A 21,136-nucleotide genomic window follows, 5' to 3' on the forward strand; every position below is an offset into this window, starting at 1 on the left:
CATAACAAGGTAATACGTGTGAAGTACGTTACAGCATTTGCTGCTGAAACAATGTTAATTTATTCCATGCAGCCAATCAGAAGGCCTGCTGGGCAAGAGTGCCAAAGGGCCCCCACCCACTTTTTAAAAACATTTAGGTAGTTTCCCAGAAAGATTAATTCGTGTATATTAAAATAATGTCGTTTCAGCTGCAGCTGTTACCACAGAGTTGGTTTTATTCTCTCTCACTCTTTCCCCACGTATTTTTAAAATTACCTCTTTTCTCACTGGGGCTTACTCTGTGTATGTGGCTCCACCAACTATGGTAGCCATTTTGTGGTTGCAGCCACCACCCTGTGTCATAATTCCAGAGGTGCACACAGGAATTGGACCCCAAAAGGTTGGGGACCTCTGCTTTAGAGTATTTAAAGTGCTATAGAAATATTAAGGATTGGATCCAAAGAACCATGAATGCAGCATCACCAGTAGATTTAACTTTCCTACCTTTGCAGACTATCCACAGCTTCCCAAAAGCTGTTTTTGAAGGCCTGGGAAGTCATAGGAACAGCATGGCCTCCATGCTCATTTGGGAAATTGAGTATGAGTAATTTGTGTTCATGCCTTTGGAGGCAACTGTAACCTACTCTTACTTTCTGAATATTAAGATAGTGATGGTTGTGAGCTGCTCTTTAAAGGTGAACAGCGGTGGAACATAAATATTTCAGTAACTAACAGTGCAATCCTATGGAGAGTTACTCCAGTCTAAGGCCATTGACTTCAGTGGGCTTAGACTGGTGTAACTCTGCATAGGATTGCACTGTAAATAATTTGTTATATTCTCCAGCCACTTACAACTGAGTAGGCTCATTAGATTCAGTGGGATACCTCAGAGGGTGTATTTTAAGGAGGACAGCTCCTATGTTCTCATCTCCTGTGGATATTCTTTGGGGATTGGAAATAAAATATGTGATATCTGTTGCTGCTTCTAAATCATCATTGAATAACTGGAGGGAGGGGATAATTAGAGATTAGATTTCATAACAAGAGTGCAGATATCTACTTAGTGTAATATTTAGCCGTTTGGTCGCTCTTCAGATATCTCCCACAGTGCAAACTCTCTACTCAGTTCTTTGACCAATTTTGACTCAGCCGGCATGAAATATTTTATCTGACTTGGATGGATAAAAAAAAAACCTACTGAAGATACAATTTCTTCTTCTGGTATGCAACTGATTCTTTTCCCTTGCAGTTCTGGGGCAATGCCGTAATAGTACGGAACCTAAGAAGCTGCCAACTTCGGAAAAGGAGCAGATTTACACTTTGGATACATGCGCAGCTGTATATGAAGCACGGCTTGCAACTTTACAGCGGTTCTTTAAAGATGTAAGTAGCAGGAAAACATCCCTTCTCAAAAACAAAGTGGGGCTGCACTTAACTCATTTCAGCTATAGTTAATCTTTCTGGTTATATGCTTTTTGGGGATAGATAAGATTTTAAGTTAAAATAGTAACTGCGCAGAGTATTTTGTTTATTATCACCTAATGTTGCTGTCGGTGTTCTGTTGAAGGAATTGGAGGTTAGAAAAGGATTGTGAATTCTGCCAAGATAATTCTCGGAACCCCTGAACTTGTCTATATATAATGTTTGCCTTCATCTTGGGAATCCTATGGTCAAATCCTCACTTAGCCATGATGTTTACTGGGTAGCCTTATACTAGCTATGCACTGTATGCTTATTACCCTGTGTGAGAGTGCACTTTCACTTCTCACTAAGCAATAGGAAGTAAAAAAAAATTGATTTGTTCTGAATGACACACTGAAGGAGGGAGTTCCATATCCAGCTGCTACACTGTTAACATATTGATTGTTTCTCATTTATATTGCTTGCTGAAAGAGGAGATGAAAGTTCCATCTGAGAACTGTACAAAGAAATATTAATTCCAGAAGCGAGGAGACGCATTCATTTCAAATTCACTTCTATGCATCCTTTCCTTAGAACAAATGGAAGGCTTTGAATATGGTCTCTCTCTAACCACTCCAGGTGCATTATTATATTGATGATTTCCAATAACTAATCAAACCGTCCTGTACAACTAGAGGCCATTTTTAAAATTATTATGAAGCGTTTGTAGATTAGCACCATGAGACATTTATTGGTAAAAGTTCTGCCGAGTTGAATAATAAGAAAAAAGCCTTTGTTCAGTGTAAGTTATTCAAACTTTAATACAGTGATAGCTAGCAATAGTGAAAATGGCCAATTAGAATACTAGCTACCCTATTAACCTAATTCTTTATGTTTTCATCTTGCAACATAAAAACTAAGTAAAATTTGGATTCAGTGGTGCAGCTATGCATAAAAATTACAGAGAACTGGATTTTCTTGTTTGGATTGATTATAAACCAGAGGAAAAGAGAAAGTTAATTTATTTACTGTATGTGCTTCCCATTTGTTTGTCAAATGTCTACAGACCGAGGTGCCTTTTGAGCTCAGCGATTGTGTTCACCTAAAGTTTTGCTGTTTGTTTATTTACTGGCTTTATATGCCATTTTTTCAGCTCCCAAAGTGGTGATGTTATATCATTTTAGTTATTTCTTTATTAGTTGCTTTTCTGTGCCTTGCTGTGAAATACCCTTCTTATTCAGGAAAGTCTGGGGCTGCAGCTGCACATCATTGGATAATGCTCTGTGGTTGTGCTATAGCAGCCATTTGCAACTGGATAATCCTGTGTGGACAACATAATTCAATACCCAATGATGTGTGAATGCTCCCCTTCTTCAGCAGTAGGCAAGGATGTTCTTCGCCTATATTGCTAGCGTCCTTTCTGTCTTCGTTTATGATTCAGAGGAACCAGTGTAGACACTCAGATCCAATACCACCTTAAACCCCAACAAAAATTTCCAGAGTATAAGCTTTCAAGAGTCAAAGTTCACTTTGTCAGATACAAATAAGAACGAAGAACCTGCAACCCTTGTATCCAAGAAGGGCCAACTGGGGTCAGAATGCAGAGGTACAGTGCAAGAAAATACGCATAGAAGTGGGAAGTGCAGAAAATTAACATCTGTGATGAGACAATGTGTTGATGAGTGATGTGTGATGAGACCTGTGTTTTCTTCATCACCAGTTCCTTGGAATGATTACTATCTACTTTTGTGCAGAACAGGAGAAAAATCTATGAGCTTTGAAACTCTTGGTTGTGTTTTGTAAAACTGACCTTAATCTGATAAGGGCATGGGGCTTTATTTTGTACTTTTGTAATTGTCTATTTTAAGGCAAGCTCAGAAGAGTGTTTTTGGCAAGTGTGGTTCTGTCTGAGTACCACGGTAATAGTGGAACACTGTCTTTTGATGTAAAACATTGATACATAATATATCCTAAAACTGCAAATTTAGCAGAAGATTGTGAATTGGATTCCTTTGATATTAAATCAGCTGTTTCTGCTTTCTTTTAGCTTTTTCGACCATTACTGTGCTAAAAGGGTCACAGCAGGGAAGGTTTAATCCTTAAATTTCTATTGGCATACAAACAAAAAGCCTCTCTTTACCCCCTGAATAGTTTGTTCAGCTGAGCTAAGCAATAAAATCTTGTTGTTGATCAGCTGTCTCCTCAGCAGTAGGTATTCTTGCCCCAATGGCAATTAGCTTTCAAGGGATCTTTTAAGTTGTAAAAATTATTTGCACGGTACCAGATGGAACCCGTGTACTTTGCTGAAAGAAAAGCATCAATTCCCTTTCAAAAATGGCCTGTGTAGTTGTCCGTTTGAAAATGCACTACAGACTTACTTTATTTCATTGATATTAGCTGGAAGGCAAAGGTTTGTGTTTGTATTTGGTTTATTTGAAAGTTTCACTAAGAAACCATGAGCTGTTACTCCAGCAACAAAGAGCAGAAGTGAAGGTTTCTAGGTGCAGGGATAGCTGAACCCATACTGGGTAAGTTTCACTTCTTCTGGTAACTGGAGGAAGGGTAAGTTATAAAGGAGGCATTTCAGAGGGCTGGACTTCTGGTCTCCAGAGATAGCTGGTCTCAAGCCACTTTAAAACAGAAAGGTTAAAAAAAGAGGTGTACAGCTTCGCTGTCCGTGCCTCCTCGATACCCAGCTAAGTATAGTGTGCTCTGAGAGGTTAGGCGGTCTTGTCTTTCAGCTCCTAATCCCAGGAACTTCCGCCGGAAGCAAGGCTGCTGGCAGTGGGACAAGTTCTGCTTCTTCCCTTCTGCACTGGCACATATACCCAGTTACAGACTAAAAGTTAACTAAACCCTGGAGTGAGGGGAGGAAGGCAGACTGGGCTGTCTTTTGTTTTTCAAAGCACCTATTTGGTGAGCAGATTAAAAGTTTGTTTTAAAAACATTTTATTTTTGCCCTTCTGCAATTTGCAGGAAGAGGCAGGGGGAGAGAAGACGGTGTTGTGACTGCTCTGAAGGGCTGGTCAGTCACTGCTGTGCAAATCCAGCTTCTCTTCAAACACAGAAGAAAAAGTACCACCCACCGCACCCAAGCAGATGTTATCACTGCAGGGAATGTAGCCCAGAATTAATGCGTTTCCAGGGGTTCCTGGATCTGAAGTCTCAGTTTGGTGTAGTGGTTAAGAGCGGCAGGACTCTAATCTGGAGAACCGGGTTTGATTCCCCACTGTTCCACTTGAAGCCAGCCGGGTCAGTCACAGCTCTTTTAGAGCTCTCTCAGCCCCACTCACTTCACAGGGTGATTGTTGTGGAGATGATAATAACATACTTTGTAAACCGTTCTGAATTAGTGTTAAGTTGTGCTGAAGTGCAGTATATAAATTGAAGGTTGTTGTTTGTTGTTGTTATTGTATGGTGAAGTTTGTAAGCAGAGGAGGAGAGCATACTGTCAATGTTACAGAGGTACTTCTTCAGGGGATTTCACATCCTTTTTATCCAAACAATAAAAGTTCCTCTTCAGTGCAACATTCCACCTTGGTATATTCCCTCATTCTTTTGGCCAGAGTATGGGATTTCAAGTCCAAAGGCCATTCACCTCCTTTCCCTGCAGATTGTGGGGGGGAAGCTATTTATCTGATTGTCATATTAAGAGACGCAAAGAACTTGATGTACATACGCATTTTGCTCCTGTATTGGGAACTTTCTTAGGAGTTGGCAGTGACAACTCACACTATTATTCAAGACTTGAATCCATGATTCCAGCTTTGAACATAATTCCAACATCTTTAAACAGAGGTGTTCATATTAAAAATAATCTCTCAAATCTTATGGTGTGTTGCGTCTTTTACAGAGTTCCTGTCTGCAGTCAGTATCCATTGGCTGGGAAGGAGGTGTGTACGTACAAACCTGCGGGCATACATTACACATAGATTGTCATAAATCCTACATGGAATCATTACGGGTATGTCAAAACAAACATTTTCAGTTATTAACCTTTTATTATTCAAATTGCTGGGGATTTTTGGTGTTGACAGTTGGTAAAATAGCTGTGGTTCTGATTTTATAAATGAGGATTATTAAAATACAGGGCCCCGAATCTGTCATTTTAAATATATGGCTGTGTTTCTTTGATTAAAATATGGGTACGATATGAACTTTTTTGTTCAGTGTTCAGTTCTGTGCTGTTTCAGCCTAAGTCAGACTTTGCAGTATCACAGCCCTCTGTCAGCTTAAGTAATGTATGGAGAGGTGGTTGTATTCAGTAACCCTTTATTTAGGTGGCTGGTTTGATATGTTAGTAGCTCTAACATCCTTCCAAACAACCACTTGGTCCTCTTCAGGCTGAAACTGTGCAGTGTTGGAATTAGCTCAACCCCTGAATCTCTATTGGCTTTTTTGAAGAAGGTGTAGGGCAGCAAAAAAGTAATTACTGCCATGGAAGAGGGAGAAGGAAGTGCAGTCAAGGCTCAACTAGTTCCTGCATCCTCTCTCCAGTATTCTTTAAGCATCAGCGTGAACATTTGCTGCCATGATTTAGGAAAGCTCAGTACAGGTTTAAAAATTTGAGGGTTCTTTAAGTTTCTCCTATCTCCCTTCTGAGGGAACCAGCATGATGTAGCTACTGTAGTCCTCCTCCTATTTATCCTCACAACAATCCTTTGAGGTAGGCTAGGCTGAGATTATGTGACTGACCCAAGGTCACCCATCAAGCTTCCATGGCAAAGTGGGGAATCGAACCTGGGTCACCCACATCCTAGTCTAACACTCTTCACACGCCATGCTGGCTCTTTGGCTTCCTTCCTTAAAGTTTAAGCTTGTATTCAGCCTTCGTTACTCAGATAGGACTTCTGTGTGTAGCTGAGTAACTTCTGATTTCTGACTCTGTGCTCTCTGAAATTTTAAAGATTACAGTTGTTTATCATTTTACTGAAATTCATTTGCATCTTTATTTCTTTTAGAACGATCAGGTCCTCCAGGGTTTTTCGGTGGACAAAGGAGAATTTACTTGTCCATTATGTAGGCAGTTTGCTAACAGCGTCCTCCCATGTTATCCTGGCAACAATGTGGAGCGAAGCCTTTGGCAAAGTCACAATAACAAGAGTATGCAAGATCTCGTAAAGGAGGTGGAAGAGCTTCAAGAGCAGCTGGGAACTTTCCCAGTAAGCATCAGTGTAAGGCAGAAAGATCTTGTTAATTTGTCTCTCCACCTTTCCCTTTTCTTTCTCTTTCTCCCCCTCCCCCCATGATTCATTTACATTTTATAGAACTTACAGTTGGGTGTTCACTTCCATTTCTCTGTTTAAGAGCTTAAATAACTGTTAAAATGTTAATTCTAAATTCTGTTATATCACCATTAAACTAGGACGTTTTTGCTTCCAGATTTCAGTCTATGCATTGGTCATTAAATTTGTGTTTCAGCTTCTTGCTTTACGCAGAACTGATTACATGGAACTCATAATTTCTGTATAGTACAACTCATTGATCCCTCATAACTGGGAACCCTTTAAAATGTGTCAGTCAAGAGGACATTAAAGGGTATGAACTATATATTTCATTAGGATTTATACTTGCAAGAATGCATTTTGGAATGTTTGCAGTGACATTCAGAAAGATGTCATTAACTTTATATATGCTTTACAGGACCATCCCGAGCAGAGTTTACACCCTTCCGCACATTGACTTCAAAGGACTTAGAAGGGTGTATCTTACTTAGGATGGAACTGTTAGAAGTCTTTAGCCTTAGCAATCACCAGTCTGTTCAAGGGTGTGTCAGAACAGAGTTTTCCCTTGCAAAGGATCGATGTGTTCAGTGTTGGTTTGTTGTTGAGTAATTACAACAAATGCCCATTTGAATTAGTCATAGAATCATACCTGTTAGGATGGAAGACCCTGTTCAACTCTGTATTGGTTTGGATGCCATTTCCTTGTATAATATTTCAGCTTCCAATGCATGATATAACTATTCTGTCATTGATAAAAGCCGTTCTTATTTTTCTTGATATATTGTGCATTCTTTATTTGGATAAACTATTTATGCCACTTTTCCCTCTTTTTTAAAAAAATCATATGTACAGTCAGAAACCAATTTAAGCAAAGAAATGGAGTCTGTGATGAAGGACATCAAAAGTACTACCCAGAAAAAATACACAGACTACAGCAAGACTCCTGGATCACCAGATAACGATTTTCTTTTCATGTATTCTGTAGCCAGGTGGGTGAGACTTCTATTTTAACAGTTTTCGTGTTTTGTTGCTTGTTCTTTCCCCTTTTGTTCAAATTAATTGAATAGTTGTTGCTCCCCCACCCTGCCTTATACCTTAGCACCTTTTTCTTTACTAGTTCAGATCTGAGGGATCATGACTGCAATCCTAAAGATTCTTTACTAAGAGTAAACTCCACTGAATAGTATGGGGATTATGAGTATGAGTAGACTTGCTTTGGATTGCTTCTTGTGTGTTAGGCATAGAACTAGAATCCTACCTTTCTTTGCATTCCACTATCACTTGGAGAGCTAGACTTTTACAGGCACATATATGTGTGTGTACCTTCCATTTGAGTGAGCTTTTCTGATGGAACATGCAGGTCACATTAATGAGGCTGCTATCTCCGTTGAACTGAGAAAAGGGTGCTCGTCTGTGCCCAAATGCTCCGGGTTTGAATCGGAGCTCTTGTACATGCCAAGAATTACTTGATTGTTTTGCATGAGTATATAATTCACATTCCGTTAAAGTCAGTCATTAAAAACTCCCATTTATTTAAACAAACCCAAATTTCATTTGATTTATGTTGCAGTCTATTCTAATTTCCCACCGACAACAGCAACGAATGCTCGCTTCCAGATTCCTTTTTAGTCTCTTTCTGTTTTTCTTCCTTTTGAAGTTAAGGCAAAAAAAAATTAACTGTAAGGAAAGATTAACCATAAAGTACAAATGTGTTTGTTCCTCTGGCGATTCTACACATCAGAAATGTCTATACAGCTGCTTTTGTGTGTATATGCGTGCGTGCATCACGGAGAACCTGAGAGTTCTGCAAAAGTAGCACAGAAGGGGAAGTGTTTCTCTACGTAATCCTGTAACTTCCGTATACTGGTTAAAGCATTGAGATCCTACAGAGACTCACTACTCTCTTGCAGGTGGGTCATGGGAACAGCAACAAGGAGGTGGAAGTGAGTAAGCTAGGAGGAGGCTCAATGCGTGAAATGGCTACCAAGTACAGCTAAACAGTGTAAACTATTTGTAAAATACTAAAAAGGAAAAATAAAATATAATCTTCAGGATTAACTGATGTGAGATTCCTGAGTTTTATGTTGAGAGGGAAAGTAGTCTGGAATTCATTTTACAAGTGGGTTCCAGAAGGCAGAGTAAGTTTAGAAGGTGGTTCCCACTTCAGAACCTGTGGATTAAGAATGTTTAGAGGCATTGCTTATAGTGGCCTGTACCCACCAAAGGTCAGCAGAGGGCAGGCAGAGTTTTCCAACTTGCCTCTCTGTTTCTGCGATCTTTCCCAGACCCAGGAATGATCTTTCTGGGGCTTGGAAGGGACTGAAAGAGCAGGCAGGAAAGCAGGCAAAATGTGTTCTGTGTGACACTTCAGTGGATATAAGCCAGTGTATTTTATACCTGGTCATAGATCCAACACATATATGTACTGTGCTAGCTTAGAATATTGTTTAGACAGGCAGGGTTTGGGTACTGTTAACAAAGAAGCATAGCGCTGGAAGGGAGCCCAAGGTTCATCTTGTCCAATGCCTATATTACTTATTTATTTATTCTATTTATTAAATTTATAGTCCACTCTCCCTGCAAGCGGACTCAGCGTGGATCACAACAATTGAGATATATATATGTATAAAAACTGGTAGCATAAAAATAAATTGCAGCACACGTATTGCACGATCCCATCTTCAGTCATAAAAAAGTGTTCCTATAAAAAAGTGAAGTATTAAGGCTTGTCTGGTTATTACTTCCAAGTCTGAGCCTCTTAGAGAACATGCTTTTTAACCACTAAGCATAGAGCACCGCCCCCAGCTCTGATGACTTGTGTCATCTATCATAGTAACAACAACAACATTTGATTTATATACCGCCCTTCAGGACAACTTAATGCCCACTCAGAGTGGCTTACAAAGTATGCCATTATTATCCCCACAACAAAACACGCCGTGAGGTGGGTGGGGCTGAGAGAGCTCTAGAGAACCGTGACTAGCCCAAGGTCACCCAGCTGGCTTCAAGTGGAGGAGTGGGGAATCAAACCCGGCTCTCCAGATTAGAGTCCCGCACTCTAAACCACTACACCAAACTGGCTCTCAGTAGAGTGGGAAGGCATTAAATGTTACATTTAGAAATTTAAGTACATTTTAAACCCTTATTTTATTATTATTTAATTTATAGTCCGCTCTCCCTGCAAGCAGGCTCAGAGCAGATTCACAACATATAAATACATATAATAAAAACGTATAAAACATTGGTAGAAGTCATGTAATACATTGAAATACTGCAATAAAACGTCGAAGGCGGCTCACGTCATACCTCACATCTCAAGAAATCTTCAAAGTCCATGGGGCAGGATGACAAAGAGTTAATAAATTTTGGTCATGGCGTATCCCCCCCTCACTGGGAGGAGCCAGTTGGGCGACTTGACTTCTGTGTTCTAATCAACCCATATAACTCATGGTACACTCTATAGGATCCAGGGAAAAGCGGTCCTAATTAGTATCTGCTGTGCTCTCTGTTTTAGGAATTAAGTGATCCTTTGCAAAGAAAAATAAAAGAAATCCATTTGGCATCACACTCCTAAAATCGAAGAGGGGTGTGTGGGTGGTGAGGTGTTTCACAACCCTCCAGATTGAGGGACTGGTTTGAGGGGGGTTAAAAATGTAAAAAAATGAAAGGCATTGATGACAGGTTGTGACAGGTGTGGCTTCTTTTCATTAATGTTCCACTTCCTGGTTTTTCTATAGTGAAGAGGTATTCAGCCTTCCCATTTTTAAGACAGATTAATTGATTGATTAATTGATTAGATTTTTAGCCCGCCCTGCCCACAAGCAGGCTCAGGGTGGGTCCCAATCATAAATAAGGTACAATAGATAAAATCAATAAAATAATATCTCAGTGCAAACATGAATATCAGCATTCCAGATGGGGCACCCTTCCCCCTTTCCCTGCCCACCATACACAAGGTAAGAAAAGGGTGGAGGTGTGGGTTGGTGAAACTGTAACTCCTCATGCATGGGCGGGGGCAGATGGACCATATGCTCCCCCTCCACTGGCAGGAAACCGGCAGGGAGGCTAATTAGATGGCCTCAACCATATGCCTGGCGGAACATCTCTTGTCTTACAGGCCTGCCGAAAAGATACAAGATCTTGGCGGGCCCAAGTATCTTCCGACAGAGAGTTCCACCAGGTGCCCTTCATCTGGGCTCCTGGTCCTCCCCTCCTTCATCATCAGAGCTTTTTTAGATTCAAGAAATAGTTTGCATGTGTACCTGATTGCCATGGATGCTGTGCTAGTGCTTTTGCCAACTTATTTTGGTGTGGAGGCCCCTCCACGTTGATTTATTTTTATTTATTTTATTTTATTGAATTTATTGTCCACTCTCCCCACAGGCAGGCTCAGAGCCGATTACAACAATAAGCAATACACATAAGAAGATAAAATCATCAATAATATAATGCAATAAAATAATATTTCAGATTTGATTAAACAGCATCCGCTACAGCGCTCATATTGCACAACCCTCATATCAAATCCTATGGAATGGAGGGAAAACAAGCTGTTAAGTGGACAACAAAGCCAGGAGGGGACTCAAGCCCCCCCGCCCCCAAGCAGGAGGCCAGTTAGAGAATTTGCCTATCTCAACCTCCATAAGCCTGGTGGAATATCTACGTCTTACAGGCCTGGCGGAACAATAACAAGTCCCGCTGGGCCCAAGTTTCTACAGACAGAGAGTTCTACCAAGCTGTTACCAGGGCCGAAAAAGCCCTGGCTCTGTTCAAGGCAAGGAGAACCTCCTTGGAGGCAGGGATCACCATGAGATGTTTATCTGCTGAACAGAGCACCCTCCAGGGAATATAAGATGAGAGGCAGTCCCATAGGTATGTCAGTCCTAGTCCACTAAGGGTTAAGACCAAAATCTTGAACCTGATCTTCAACTCCACCAGAAACCAGTGTAGTTGGCGCAAGACAGGTGTTATATGGGACCAGAACAGAGTCACACACCACTGCATTCTGGACCAGTTGTAACCTCCAGAACAAGCCCACAGCACTGCATTCTGGACCAGTTGTGACCTCCAGAATAAGCCCAAGGGCAGTCCAACATAAAGTGAGTTAACAGTTATCCAATCTGGAGGTAACAGTTGCATAGACCACTGCAGCTAGGTCATGGGTTGAAAGGTAGGGGACAAGCCGACTGATATCGCAAAGATAGAAAAACGTGGACCTAGCAACTACTGTGACTCATTAAACAACATTGGGGACAGTTTTGCCCTCTGGGGGCCATCGCACACTAATGGCAGCACAATGACAACTGCTCCCCAAGTGCTACCCTCTGTTCCCGATCATGTAGAAAAGAGACTAGCCACTGTAAGGCGATTCCATGTATCCTCACATTGGCAAAGCAGTGGGTCAACAGATCATAGTGAATGCTACTGTAAGATCCAATAGCACCAGCAGTGCTGACCCACCTCCATCCAGAGGTCTGCAAAGATCATCTGTCAGGGCGATCAACTCCATCTCCATCCCATGGCCAGGACGGAAGCCATACTGGAATGGATTCAGGACAGAGTAGTCCTTCAGAAATACCTGCAGCTGTTCTACAACCACCCACTAAATCATCTTACTCAGAAACAGGAGGTTGGAAACCGGGTGGTAATCAGTTGAGTCAGTCGGGTCCAAAGATGGTTTCTTCAGGAGAGGCTGTACCACCACTTCCTTCAGCAGTCCAAGAAAAACCCCAGAGCTTAAAGAAAGATTGACAATGGCTTCTAAAACGCCCTAAGCCTGTTGTGCTGGCCTTCACCAGCCATGCTGGGCAAGGGTCCAAAGGGCAAGTGGTGGTTCTCACCACCTGCAAGATCCTGTCAACCTTGTCCTGGAAGAGCAGAATGAAATGATCTAACACAAGTCCAGAAGATGGCCAAGGGGCCTCCAGTTCCTTCACCATATCAACTGTGGCTGGCAAGTTGTAGCAGAGAGACAAGATTTTACTCACAAAATAGTTCCCGAAAGCTCACAGCTAATCTGCAGATTAACAATTTGGTGATCTCCCTGCGATAGGGAGACCAGGGATCAAACTATTCGAAACAGTCATGCCTGGTGTGAGCTTGAGGACACAATGGAAGTGGTATATAATTCCTCCTCTGTCAATTTCACTGCCATCTCATAGGCTTTAGTAAGCTTCCTATAAGATGTTCTTGCCCTGCCTCCACACTCGCTCAAGTTGTCTCAGCTCCTGCTTCATCTGTTGTAGCTCCTCAGGATATCAAGGGGCTAACCTGGTGTGGGGGCAGAGAGGGTAATGGGGAGCGATCTCGTCAATAGCTTCAGAAAGAGAGGCATGCCAGTCCTCCACCAGCTTATCCAACAAACCACCGGGGGGCATCGGATCCTGCAGAGCATTCTGGAATCCAGTTGGATCCATCAGTCTCCACAGGCGAGCATAAATCAGCCTGCCGCCTACAGGGGGTGGGGGCTCGTACGCCCAGACGAGCCTTCAGGAAAAAGTGGTCCAACCACGACACCACTTCAACTACGTCAAGGTCCATGTTGCTCATCATCAGGTGCTTTAGAAATTTAAATATCTCAAGGCAGTCCTTTTCACAGCTTTTCTGCACAGTGCATTGGATCATTTGAATGTTTCAAGAGAAGGGCTAGTAACCTTTTCTTTGAACCTTCAGGCATCCATCGTATTGTAACTGAAGCTGTGTCGAGGAACATTGACTCCCCCTGCCCACATTGATGAATAACTTCCTATTTTGACCTTTATAAAAATATTAGAAATTTGTGCATTGGAAAATATGTGCAGTCCTCAAACTTGTTATTCAATTGTGTAAGTTTTCTCCTTCACTTAACTAAGTGATTCTAGGACTGTATCATAGCATTGCAGGCCTATTAAAATCATAGAGGTTGTGTAGTCTGACCCTCTGAAGAGAGGCATCATGCTGTATCAAGCCTTGACCAATTTTACAGTGGGTTTGCTCTGAAGTAACTTTAAGAGGTGTCTTTATTTTGTGTAACACCATTCTAAGGTTATAACATGAGGTGTGTGGAATTCTTATAAGCCACATTCCAAAGAGTTGCACATGCAAGCATCATGGAGTTTTGCTAAACCAATAAGATTTAATTTTAGGTGGATAATTGTGTTGGTCTGCAGAAGAACAGCAGAAGCTGAGTCCAGTGGCATCTTAGAGACCAGCAAGATTTTCAGAGTATAAGCTCTTGAGAGTCAGAAATCTCTCTGAAAATCTTACTGGTCTCTAAAATGCCACTGGACTGAAATCTTGCAGTAAGATTTTAAAAGATAAACAGCAAATCTCATGCTTTTGAAGTTGCAGCCAGTTCACAGTCAGCTCCAAGTTTCAGGGGTTTAGTAGGAGGTACCTTTCCCTGTTACTGGCCCCACCCTCCACCCTCCATGCATATTATTTATTTACTTTTTTATATAAACATTTATATGCTGCTTTTCTACCCATTTAGGCCTCTCAAAGTGGCAAACAATTAAAAAGATTTTAAAATAAACTTTTGAAAACAATTCAAATACAAAATCAGCGATTAAAACAGACATTAAACCATCATTTAAAAAGAACAGAGAGAGAGAGAGATAAAATCTGCAATTTACGAACAAATGAGGTGAGTAAATTAGAGTATGCCAGGTGAAAGATGTCTTTAGAAGGGAGCTCTCTGACTCTTGAAAGCTTACACTCTGAAATTCTGGTTGGTCTCTAAGGTGCCACTGGACTCAAATCCTGCAAGTGAAAGGAAAAAGACTTCACCAGCTGTCAAAGAACAGTTATCAAGGGGGATAGACAAATCTCCCTGGGGAGGAAATGCTGTAATTTTGTTGCCACAACAAAGAAGGCAGTTAGTTTCTCATGTTGCTACTTGTCTAGCCTCAGATGATCGGGGCACCCAAAGCAAGCCACCAAGATGTTTTTAGAAGTTGAGTAGGTTCATATGGGGATAGGTAGAATTCAGCTGGGATGGCTGCCAGCCACCATTTCTTCCTCTTCCATTGATACCTCTGCTGTTATCTGTATTATGTTCCTTTCCCCCTTGCCATTCATGGCACTGAGGAGAGGAGCCACTATACAACTTTCTGTCAGTCCATTCTGACCCTTTTCCAGCTAGGCCATGTTTCCTTCTAGCCATCACAAGCAGAACATTGAGGTTGTGCATGACAAAAAGCTGTGTATGCTCCCATGTTCAGCACTTACTAGTGGAAGGGAGGCACAGAGATGAAAAGAGCACCTGGTGGCAGCCAGGAGAACATGGTGCAACTCTCTTGCACTCCCTTTTGGTCCTACTGACTCTCTTGATAGTGTGAGTAGAGTCCAAAGCAGGTGTGGGAGCTGTGTTCAACACTTCAGTAAATCATAGATTTCCCCAGAAATGATAAAAAGTGATGGGGGTGGTGGGTGAAATGCTGCAGAAAATAGAGTTCCGCTTTTGTTCTTATTTATCTCTGCCAGCACTAACAAGAAGACTGGTGCTAGTGGAGCTCAAAGGAGCATGAGCGAGTTGAGTCACTCTGTTCCCTATGGCTGTCCATAGTAGCTGATGCTGATACACACACAAAAAATGTCACATAGGAAGTGCTTGAATTACCAAGGGAACAAGACGTTCTGTCCCTCTGTCTTCCTATTATTCTGTTGATACAAATTGTACAGGCACTGTGAATTAGGGGAAGATTTTCTAGCCATGGTATTAGAATTACTTCTCTTCCCTTTTCCAGAGTTCTAAATGTACTTCATCCCTATAGCTAAGATGCTTTAAATGTGAATAAATTATTGTCATTTGAAATTTTGGTTTTTCAGTTGTTTCTCTTGGCTGTCTTGACAAAGTGTAATATCTACTTTGCTGTCTATAAATTTATATAATGGATACAGAGTTCTTCCATTCGATATTACCCCAAGGAACTAAATGTGGGACTACCTTGGAGATAATGGTTTATGAAAACCAAATCAATTGTGTGAAACAATTGTTCTCGCATCAGTTTAGACTGGGAGTTTCAGCTTTGTTTTAGTCTCACATTGGGAATATTCCTAGAATTGAAATAATCTGGAAGCTTTTCTAGACACGTAGCTTCTCAGAATAGCAGACCTTTATGAAGTCACCCCAGCAAATTCTACAAGTGTAGCTACTTTTAGTCTGTTGCAGCATAAAACAGCAAAGAATCTTGTAGCATATTAAAGATTAACAGCTGTGTTACAGCATGAGCTTTCACAGACCAGAGCTAACTTTGCAGTTGTTAAATTAACATAGGTAGACTATTTTGTTGCCAGCTGTTTTTGTTACGACTTAGGAGTGGTCACTGACTGTACTTAACTTGTGTACGTTGTGTTTGCATAGAAGAAAGACTGTACCGGATGCATTTCAGTGCTTTCTGGCCTAGCTGTTTACAGTCATTTTCCCCCACTGTTATGCATATATGTATCTGACAACAAATACAATTCAGGCTTCTGATGAAGTGGGCTTTATTTATTAAATTATTATTATTTTTATATCCTGCTTTTCAGCCAGATTGGCTCCCAAAGCAGTTTTATCATTCAAATCCATAACGATATACAGTACAAATAATGGCAGCTTGCAGAACTGTGACTGATGGAATATGCAGATTTTTGCTTTTAAAGGAAAGGAATCCTGGAAGAGATGACATTCTTCAGTGGTTGATGGATTGAAAATAGAGGCTGAATGATTTAGCATGATACCTTTGCCCTCATACAAAATCCGAAGTGTTCCATTCTAGTTCTCTCCCAAAAGAAATTTAGTTTGTGTGAAAGCTTATACCATAATAAATCTGTTAGTCTTTAACAACACTGTTCCTGAGGGGAAGAATAAACCACAGAGTTGGTCCATTTCCTAGAAAGGTATGTGAATTTTATACAACTGGGCTAGCCCTTGTGTTGGGCTAAAAGCAGGGGTGAAAATGAATTCCTTACTGGTATTGTCTCTTGAGAGAGCGTCTCTTACTGATGCTTCATTCCAGGCTTTACCTGCTTACTTTCACCCCTGGCAGAGAGAAGAGAGGAGTTGTTCCCTCAGGAGGAGGAGGAGGTCTGGAAAAGTCCTGGAATAATAATGTAGTCACTCAGAAGGTGGATGCAGGCAGTTAGTTTCTCATTTTTCTACTTGTCTAGCCTTAGATAATTGGGGCACCCGAAGCAAGGCCCCAAGATGTTTGTAGAAGTTGAGTAAGTTCATATGGGAGTAGGTATAGGTCTATATCCTTTTGCTGCCTTTTGGGGAGAGAATACTCCCAAAAGACAGGCATCTGCTTCTTAAGAAGCAGCGCCCTTGACTAGGAAATTGTAGGAGTCTTTGTCTGTTTTGAAACTAGAGCTGTTTGACAATAGTCTTTGGGGAAGAGGGCAGCATTTTGTAGTAGAGAACTTGTGTCCGTGCTGTAAAAACTGAATATCTTTGGAGTAGGGTGCTCTGCTGTGGCATAAGGTGAAGATACTGTTCAGTAGTCACACCACCCACAGGATCTTAGTAGGAGAGCCTTGACATTTGCTTCAAGTACATCTTGTTTATTCTGAACTGCCCTTGAAACATCTTTTTGCAGGATTTCTGCTTCTTTTTCATCAGAAATATGGAAATTTTGCTGGAAAGGCAAAGGCAGCATAAACTGTTGAAAAGATTCCCCAATCAAGCGCATCTCTTGGCTATAGTTTTAAGTTTGCTTGGGGTAGCGAATGTGTAAAATTAAAAGATTTGTGGAAATAAACACTGGTCTCATTAATATTCCTTTGGTGAACCAACATGATCAACGTTTCCTATTCTATCCACTAATATTAACTTCGTGTCCCAGCTTCTTTGCTAGTAGGTTTTTAGAAGTTCAGTGAGCACTGCAAATCGCCTGAAGAGTGGAAAATTCCCTTGTCACACAGATGCCCTTATCAGCAACAACCAGATGGAGCTCAGAGCAGGAACATTATCAGTGTTAAATTGCTTTTTTTCCTGGAGTAGGGAGGATTAAAGTGTTCCTTCAAAAATCGGTGACACAAGCTGCAGACTTAGGGATATTAATATTTTGAAATGTTAGTTTTTTAGTAATGTGTGAATATATTTTAGCAAACATTGCATATGGAAAAACCTCATCTTCCAACTGATACAGCTGGAATCCTTGCATTGTTCGCTCAGAGTGAACTATTTCTGATTTCTATGCATTTTTTCTTGTTAGCTGAGCCCTAATGCCACAATCCAGAAAGATGCACAATTAAGACAACACACCTAGGGCCTGTTCAGGTGTGGAGTCTTGCACAGTCCTTTGCTGTCATTGTTGGCTGTAAATAACAAATCAACTTGCAATTACATGTTTGAATTTTAGCCACTAGTAATTCTGAGGCACAGTTGAGTATCTTAGCATTTTGAATCATAGAGTTGGAAGGGGCCTTACAGACCATCTAGTCCAACCCCCTGCCTAATTCAGGAACAGCCTAAAGTGTCCCCAACAAGTATTTGTCCAGCCGCTCCTTGAAGACTGCCAATGACGGAGAACCCACCACATCTCTAGGCAGCCAATTCCACTGCTGAACTACTCTTTTGGGCTACTGGATTGTTCCTAGAATATGAATGGTTTAAAATAAAGTGCTGTGGAGATTTACCATATCAAATAAATATGGTATGTGGTATTTCTCTTTATGGGAGGATCATGTGTGCACAAGAGTCATATTGGTTTGAGAGATCTCCTTGAAAGTAATGCCTGAACAGCCCCTGTTGATGATTTTGACTTTTTGTTTGTCTTTTTTTTAGGTTTTTCTTTTCCTCCTTTCTCACTCTTTTTTCCCTCAGCACCTAAGCAATCCATATTCAAAATACTTTTCAGTTACTTAACAAAACAAGGCATAGGGTTTAAGCCCCATTTAATATGGCATAGGGTTACTATTGTGTAGGCATGTATGTACATTTCATTGTAAGATTTATTTATTTACTTAACTTTATTTATTTACTTAATTTATTTATACCCATCCTTTTTCCCCAGTGGGGACCCGAAGCAGGTTACATCATTCTTTGCTCCATTTCATCTTCACATTTTATCCTGTGAGGTAGGTTAGGCTGAGTGTGTAGTGACTGGCCCAAGGTCACCCAGTGAGGTTTCATGGCAGAGCAAGGATTTGAACCTGGGTCTACCAGATCCCAATCTAACATACTCTAACCAGTATACCACACTTATTAAGAATTACTTGCATTCATAACCAGTCATTACATATGGTGTCATTTGAAAAAGAGGTGAAAAAGATGTAGTCTGATGTAATCAATGAACTGGTGTAAATATTCTGGGTTGGTTTGTTTCTTTTTATAGTAATTTTAAGTATAGAGTTTTCCTATCTCCCTTTTTTTTAAACAGGACAAATTTAGAACTTGAACTGGTGCATCGGGGAGGCAATCTCTGTCTAGGAGGTGCAAGTACAGCTGGAAAGAGATCGTGTTTACGTATGTATATTGAGTTTATTTTTTATTTTTTAAATTTTATTTATGCCTCGCCTTTCTCTCCAATGGGGACCCAAATCAGCCTACATCATTCTCCTCTCTTCCATTTTTTCTCCTCACAACAACTCTATGAGGTAAGTTAGGCAGGGAATTTGTGACTGGCCCAAAATCACCCAAACAACCTTCCTTGGCAGAGCAGGGAATTGAACCTGGGTCACCAGATTCTAGTCCATCACTCTTGCTACTGCACTTGCTTCCTCAAAAGTCAATTTTAAAATAATAATATGTTTATAATAATAATATGTTTATTGCTTTTCCGGCCGAAGCCATAAGCCATACAAACACCAACAAAATATGAACTGTACACTTGAACATACCCAATTCACATAGACATAACTCGTCATTATCACTTTAAACTATCTAAACTCATGAATATCTTGTTTCTTTATCACCGTAGCTAAAAAGGAAGCCACTATAGCAGAGGTTTGATTGTCAGGAAAGTTATCAGACAATAACACTGAGATTGCCCAAGCAAGGAAGGGAAGCTTTTCTTTTAACATAATAGGAATAATAAATCTCTCTCTTTCCTTACTCCACTTAGGGCAAAAAACTATTATATGATCCAAGGTCTCTAACTTTCCTTGTCCACAGTCACAAACTCGTTCAGAATAAGGGAGTCCAGAGAAACGACCAGAAAGCACTTTAGAGGGGAAGGAGTTAAGTCTAGCCAATGTGAAGGCTCTGCGTTGAGCTGGAATCTTTAAAGAATAGCAATAAGATGGAATAGCCTCTGGGGGTGAAAGTCCCAGGGATAAGCCCGAACATGTACGTCTGGCTCTCTGGAGAGTACTGCTGTAATCGAGATCCTTTAGTTTTAATTTTATAACTCTTAGGGCCTCATTTGTCTGTAAAGATGTTATATCAATATCCAGAATTTTTAGTTTCTGGTTAATTAAATTAGTTCGGCTACTCTTATAGGTATCCTGCAAGATCAAATGTGCAAAACCTACTTTCCCTGAATTGTCCTTGTAAATTTCCTTGTTCAAGAACAACTTAAAGTCTGTAATCCATGCTCTCTTCTCAATTGAGGGTTGGGCGAATTCCACCCTAAGTGCAGTACCTGCTACGCATCTCGGGACTGCCGCTATCTCCCTCAAGAATGTGTGTAGAGGGGTGTCAAGGTTGTCGGATACACCTTCAATCCACGCTCCACACCCATAAAGTATCTGTGGGATAACCTTAGCATTAAAAATCCTAATGGCTGCTGGTATATGTTTTGCTCCTTTGGAGTAAAAGAATTTTTTAATTGCCATTGATGAAATGTTTGCGGCCTTCAGAGCAGCCTGAATATGTGGTTTCCATGATAGATTGTAATTAAAAGTGATACCAAGATAACTAAAGGAGGGGACTCTCTCCAAAGCCCCTCCCAGTACTCTTATCAATTTGGAGCCGTTATGGAAGGACCTGGAAAATCTCAGGACTTTTGATTTAGCATAATTAACTTTAAGTTCCTCAATTAGTGATTTTAAACCTAATTCTGTTTTGGAGATAAGGAGAGCATCGTCTGCGTATAAAAGAATCGAAATTGGAGTATTTGCTAGATAAGGGGGGTGTCTGGTATGTGATTTCACAAATGGAATCATATCATTAATGAATAGATTAAATAAGGATGGAGCCAGCAAACAACCTTGTTTCACACCTTTATCGGTTTGAAAACTTGGAGTTAATTGACCCTGCCAGTTGTACCTAATTTGGGCGGAAGTGTCAGTATATAAGTTCATAATTAAATATAAAAGTCTTTTATCTATTGTAGATTCTGACAATTTACACCACAATCTGCAACGATTAATAGAATCAAATGCAGTCTTCAAATCCATGAAGGCCGCATAGAGTTTACCGCCAGGGGGTGCCAAATATTTGCTTGCTAGATGGTGTAAAACCAAACAATGATCCATAGTCGAGGCCCCTGTACGGAAGCCTGTTTGTTCAGGGTAGAGTACTGCTTCTTGATCCATCCAATCCGTTAACCTATCAAGAAGTTGTGCCGCAAAGATTTTCCCTGGAATAGAAAGTAGACTTATAGGACGATAGTTATGAGGGTCGG

General features: G+C 40.8%; 1 protein-coding gene across 2 annotated transcripts in view; it reads left to right on the plus strand.

Moving 5' to 3' along the window:
• UBR3 (ubiquitin protein ligase E3 component n-recognin 3) overlaps positions 1-21,136 on the plus strand; it is a 158,264-nt gene that overhangs the window by 98,571 nt on the left and 38,557 nt on the right. The window contains exons 26-30 of one of the 2 annotated variants that reach the window (XM_054971129.1): positions 1,229-1,362; positions 5,234-5,344; positions 6,342-6,554; positions 7,458-7,594; positions 18,950-19,035. In XM_054971129.1, coding sequence (XP_054827104.1) covers positions 1,229-1,362; positions 5,234-5,344; positions 6,342-6,554; positions 7,458-7,594; positions 18,950-19,035 — 681 coding nt within the window. The remainder of the gene's footprint in view (positions 1-1,228; positions 1,363-5,233; positions 5,345-6,341; positions 6,555-7,457; positions 7,595-18,949; positions 19,036-21,136) is intronic. The other variant, XM_054971130.1, reaches the window with a different exon arrangement.

Source organism: Eublepharis macularius, chromosome 2, assembly GCF_028583425.1.
Source record: "Eublepharis macularius isolate TG4126 chromosome 2, MPM_Emac_v1.0, whole genome shotgun sequence".
Classification (NCBI taxonomy): domain Eukaryota; kingdom Metazoa; phylum Chordata; class Lepidosauria; order Squamata; family Eublepharidae; genus Eublepharis; species Eublepharis macularius.